A 5373-nucleotide genomic window follows, 5' to 3' on the forward strand; every position below is an offset into this window, starting at 1 on the left:
ATAGCGTATTGCAAGGAATTTTGCGATTACAAGGTATCCTACTAAAAGTCCCTCAGCCTGTGCCTATTGATTCTACAGATCCTAGGTGGCGATGTTTTAAGGTATGATGAGAATTTTTTTTTCATTTTCCCTAATCTTTAACTCTTCATTCCCTTTGTATAAATTAACAAAAACTTTTTCTTTTTTTTTTAAGAATTGCTTGGGAGCATTGGATGGAACACACATTGATGTGCATGTACCTGAAATTGACAAACCAAGATACCGAACAAGAAAGGGTCGAGTCGCAACTAATGTGTTAGGTGTGTGTTCAGGAGATATGCAGTTCATATATGTGTTTCCGGGGTGGGAGGGTTCCGCATCAGACTCTAGAGTGCTACATGATGCAATTACTAGGCCTAATGGTTTTAAGGTACCAGCGGGTAAGACTATTACTTAGTCTCAACTTTGTAAGTTAGGTCTAGTTCTGTTTGTCAACTACAAAACACTAATAAGGTCTGTTTTTTTTCATTAGGTTATTATTACCTTGTAGATGGTGGTTATACAAATGGTGAAGGATTCCTTGCACCCTATAGAGGAATACCTTATCATTTATCTGAATGGGAGGGACGAACACCTTCTAATAAGGAAGAATATTTTAACATGAAGCATTCTAAGGCAAGGAATGTAATTGAACGCTGTTTTGGCTTGCTAAAAGGAAGGTGGTCGATACTAAGGAGTCCATCTTTCTATCCGATAAGGACACAAGGTCGAATAATTACCGCTTGTTGCCTACTACACAATCTTATTAGGCAAGAGATGTCTGTAGATCCAATGGAGAATTTGCCAATAATAGAAGATGGACAAAATACAGAAGAAGGTGAATATGTTGGTAGTGTTCAAACATCTGACCAGTGGACTGCAATGAGGAATGACATAGCTCAGGAAATGTATAATGAGTGGAGAGCAATTAGGAACCAGCAACCGAACTAGCTATATGTGTTAATGATAACATTTTATTTTAGTATTCCTTTTTATCATGCATTTGTTAGATATTAGCACAATGATTGGATGATATGCAAATTAATTGGATATTATGCAAGTTGATCGGATATTATGCAAGTTGATTGGATATTATGCAAATTGATTATTTGTATGGTATTTTCCTTCATTAAAATATTTTTTGTTTAGGTATGGATAACGAAAATATTTTGAATGCTACTCAAGAGCCAAAAGGAAGAAGGCGTAAATGGGAAGCATTTGAGGAAGAAGTATTACTAGGAGTTCTTGAGGATTTTGTTGCTCGGAAGCAACGGTGTGACACCGGTGCTTTCAAACAAGGTACTTTGGTTGAAATAGCAAAAGCTGTCAATGTTTTATGTCCTCATTTAAATATAAAGGCAAATCCACATATTGAGTCCAAGTTGAAGAAATGGAAAAAAACATATAGTATGGTCGTTGACATGATAAACACAAGTGGATTTGCATGGAATGATGTCAAAAAGTGAGTTGAAGTTGACAGTGATGACGCATGGCAAACTTATGTGCAGGTTCATATCCTATTTTATTTATACATTAGTTATATTCTTGTTGCTATATTTGTTACGCATGCTAAATTTTAGTTTTGCTATGTTGATATAATCTTAGAGAAATAAAGAAGCCGATGGTTGGAGAAGCAAACCTTTTCCATTGTTTGATAGATTTGCATATATATTTGGAAAAGATCGGGCTACGGGTAATGTAGCCGAAACCCCGACTCAAATGGTGGAGGAACAAAGTCATGATCATGTTGGTGAAAGTGATATTGGAGGTGAAAATTTTGTTTCTTCAATGAACCAACAAAGCCAACAAAGCACCCCATCTGAAAATAGCCAAAGAAAGAGGAAAAGAGCTGTGGGAAGTTCAAGTGATGGAACCGAGGCAATTATCAGTGGACTGAAAGATTTTTATGTTGAAAGTGGGAAGAGGATGCAAATGGTAACTGAATCTTTAGTTCAAGGTACTGCAGATCATACTGACATAGCTAATGAACTTGAAGCAATGGGTCTCTCTCCTATGGATCAAATTGATGCATTGTCTCTTATTTTGGATAAACCAAAAAATGTGGGAGTGTTCAGGGCAATCAAACCGGAACTCAAGAAAGTGTTCGTCCAAAGGCTTTTAAGCGACAACGCAAGCGGATGAGGATTTTGGCTAATGTTAACATGGATGTATTTTATTAATGTTAACATGGATGTATTTTATTAATCATACAATCTTATGTTATGGCTTATAACTTAGCTTTGCACTAGTATTTTGGCTTATGTTAACTAGTCATTTTGTAAATTATGGAGATCTATTTTGGCTAATGTTAACTAATGTTAACTAGGATTTTCTAAATTATGGAGATCTTCTTATGTACTTGTATTTGTTGAAGTTGCATGTATTGGGCACTATTATTTTTCTTCGGTTGGGTGATAGAGTTTAAACCAAGCTACATTTGCAAATTAAACCCAATTCTATTAGCAGGTAATAGAAACAAAACAATTGTCAATTTTTTTTAAGATTCATAATATACATGGCAAAAATATGCTCCAATTAACCCATATCATGAGATTTGTAGCATTACTCTATTACACAATGGCAAAAATTTGTAGTCCTAGTCTAAGCAAACACAAATCTGGTGAACAGTACTGTTTTTCTTATCCTGCTTCTTAGTCCGACATTACACCAAACGCTTCACTAAGTTAGTCCAGCTTAGTCCAGTCTAAGCCAGTCCAGCTTAGTCCCGGCAGCTAGTCCAGTCCGAGACAGTCCGGCGCAACAAACGCACCCTTACTCTACACATAGAGATGATGAAGATAGGTGAAAATTTTGAACCTCATAGGAACTTTATGTGGTACTAAGTCACTCATGTATCTTACCATGCAATGTATAAAGTGTAAAATATTGTACTAATTCATTATATATAAATGATTATGGCGTGTTTAAACTTCTTTCATTAATTACTACATATTTTCTACACTCATAATGTTTGACAGCTCGCTATATAATCAATTTAAATCAATTAAATCCATCATGCAATGCATTTCCTTCTAATTTTTTTGTGATAAACTAATAGATAATTGACTAAATAAACATCGTGCAAAGTTTCAATAAAAATTTCTAAATTTTTCTTACAATTTCTGTCCTTTTTATTCAATTTTTATCGATATCGATAATATCCCGATATTTCCATCGATATTTCCGTGATTTTAGACTACCGATATTTTCGATATCATCGATATTTTATACCTTACTCTGTAACCAGTGACTCAGCACTCACCATTTTCTCGCATCAACACACACTAATTTCCGCCTTACTCTGTAACCAGTGACTCAGCACTCACCATTTTCTCGCATCAACACACACTAATTTCCGCGCCAAACACACCCACGCTCTCCCCTAAGCCCCGAACCTGTGTCGTCTTGGGCGGCCGAGGCTTCCTCGGGAGATTGCTCGTCCTCCGGCTCTTGAACCTCGGCAAGTGGATAGTCCGCGTCGCCGATTCGACTCAGTCCCTCCATCTCGATCCCTCCGAGCGCGACCCGCTCCTTTCGCAAGCTCTCTCCTCCGGCCGCGCTTCCTTGCACGGCATCGATGTTCGCAACACGTCTCAAATCATCACTGGTAAAATATAAATTCCGTATTCATTTTGTTTTCCATTTCGTGTTCTTGTTTGGATGCTGAGATAATTTTTGATGAAATCAAATGGTAGCTTAAGACTGAAGTGATGCGCTTTCTTGATTGAGTGGAGTGGTTGTTGGCCTTAAGTTCTGATTCATTACTTGGTTTTTTAGTAATTCGTTACAAGGATTTTCGAGAAAATGCGAAATTAAATGAAGAAAAGTTGATCAGAGGTGGAAAATATAAGGGTGTTTTTTCCAAGATTATAAGTATTACTGGTTGAATATTCTTGTAAACATTAAAAAAGTAAAAAATAAAACCTCTAGAGGATTCTTGAAACCAAACTGAAGGAATGGAGGAAGAGGCATAAACTTACGAATGTTTCATTGATCAAAACTTGTGATTCAAATTTGAATCTAATGTTTACTCAGGTAGTGTTTGGTTGCTAGAGAAAACATTAGAATGGCATTCATTAGCTACCCCGCCATGCCCGTGGAGGAGGAGAGAAGCGAATTACAAGTGTTTCACAATTATTTTTTTTTTTTTTTTGCTTCAATCTGTGAAATTAGGGTAAAATAGGTGTTATGAAATTCGATGGGTGTGATATCAGGAATTGGTGGACTTTTCTTATTATATCAAAGCTTGAGTTCAGAAATTAATTGCCATATTATGACCTATATCTCTTGCAGCAATTGAAGGTTCATCTGTAGTGTTCTGTTTGGATGGGGCTGATTTACCCAAAGACGATTTCTACCAGTGCTATATGATTGTTGTTCAAGGTAAATCCCTATTAATGAAGAAACAAATCAGATTTTGTGCAATGCGTGTCTTGGAGGAAGAGATGGTTACTTTCATCTCAATTTCTTGTATAGGTGCAAAAAATGTCATCAGTGCTTGTCGGGCGTGCAAAGTTAGGCAGTTAATATACAATAGTTCTGCTGGTGTAGTTTTTGATGCTTCAAAAGATATATTAAATGGAGAAGAATCTTTGGCATATCCTTGAAAGTATGCCACTGGCAAGGGACTTTCTTCATGTTTATAGTAGAGCGTTGTCTACTTTTTTATCTGCTAAAATTTCTTTCTAACTTAGTTTTATTATGCTTGATACAGTTTGATGATATGGCTTGATTTTCCAAGGAATTTTCCGATCGTTTTTCGTTGGATTTTGGACTTCTAATAGGTACAAACGTGTTCTACTCTTCGAGACCTTCAAATCCATCTAAATTTCATGGATTTTGGTTAAGAAATGAAGTAGATATAAAGCTTTGAAAATTTTCCAGAAACCGGTGTGTGCAGACAGAGGCCTGTAGCGGCAGACGGTGGAGACCGGCAGGTGATCAGAGAAGAAGAAGGTATATTTCATTAACTTTAACGAAATATTCTAACGGCGTTAGGTAACGCCATTACCACTTAACGGAATATTCCGCCTATTTTGACATAATATTCGTAACGCCGTTAGGGTTTTCATCCATGTGCCGTGCACGTGCCTGCGCGTGGCCGTGCCTTGGCCGGCTCGTGAGGGCGCATCAGGAGTCCAAAAATCTTTCTAAAAATTTGTGTGGTTTGTATCATCGAGTAGATCACGTTCGTATATTCAAACTCTACATTTGAGCAAACTATGAGGAGTTATTCCTGGATTTCGTATATGTGCTAATTAATTAACGTAAAAATAGCTGTATCGCATATAGGTGAGACGTACCTAGAGGACGAGCGTGGACAAGCGAAGCTAGGGGGCTACAATCCTGCTACTT

At 37.0% G+C, this 5373-nt stretch overlaps 1 protein-coding gene and 1 long non-coding RNA gene across 2 annotated transcripts in view; both read left to right on the forward strand.

Moving 5' to 3' along the window:
- The window catches only part of LOC139190652 (protein ANTAGONIST OF LIKE HETEROCHROMATIN PROTEIN 1-like), a 1428-nt gene extending 388 nt beyond the window's left edge, over nucleotides 1-1040 (forward strand). Inside the window, exons 1-3 of the mRNA XM_070811033.1 lie at nucleotides 1-101; nucleotides 194-419; nucleotides 512-1040. The exon at nucleotides 1-101 is cut by the window's left edge and continues 388 nt beyond it. Of these exons, the coding sequence (XP_070667134.1) occupies nucleotides 1-101; nucleotides 194-419; nucleotides 512-969 (785 nt within the window). The 3' untranslated portion in view covers nucleotides 970-1040. The remainder of the gene's footprint in view (nucleotides 102-193; nucleotides 420-511) is intronic.
- Nucleotides 1-1340, forward strand: part of LOC139190329 (uncharacterized) — a 2151-nt gene extending 811 nt beyond the window's left edge. The window contains exon 2 of the long non-coding RNA XR_011574477.1: nucleotides 1168-1340. This is a non-coding gene — a long non-coding RNA (uncharacterized lncRNA). The remainder of the gene's footprint in view (nucleotides 1-1167) is intronic.
- Nucleotides 1341-5373: the final 4033 nt, after the last annotated feature.

Source organism: Malus domestica, chromosome 13 (genome assembly GCF_042453785.1).
Source record: "Malus domestica chromosome 13, GDT2T_hap1".
Taxonomy (NCBI): domain Eukaryota; kingdom Viridiplantae; phylum Streptophyta; class Magnoliopsida; order Rosales; family Rosaceae; genus Malus; species Malus domestica.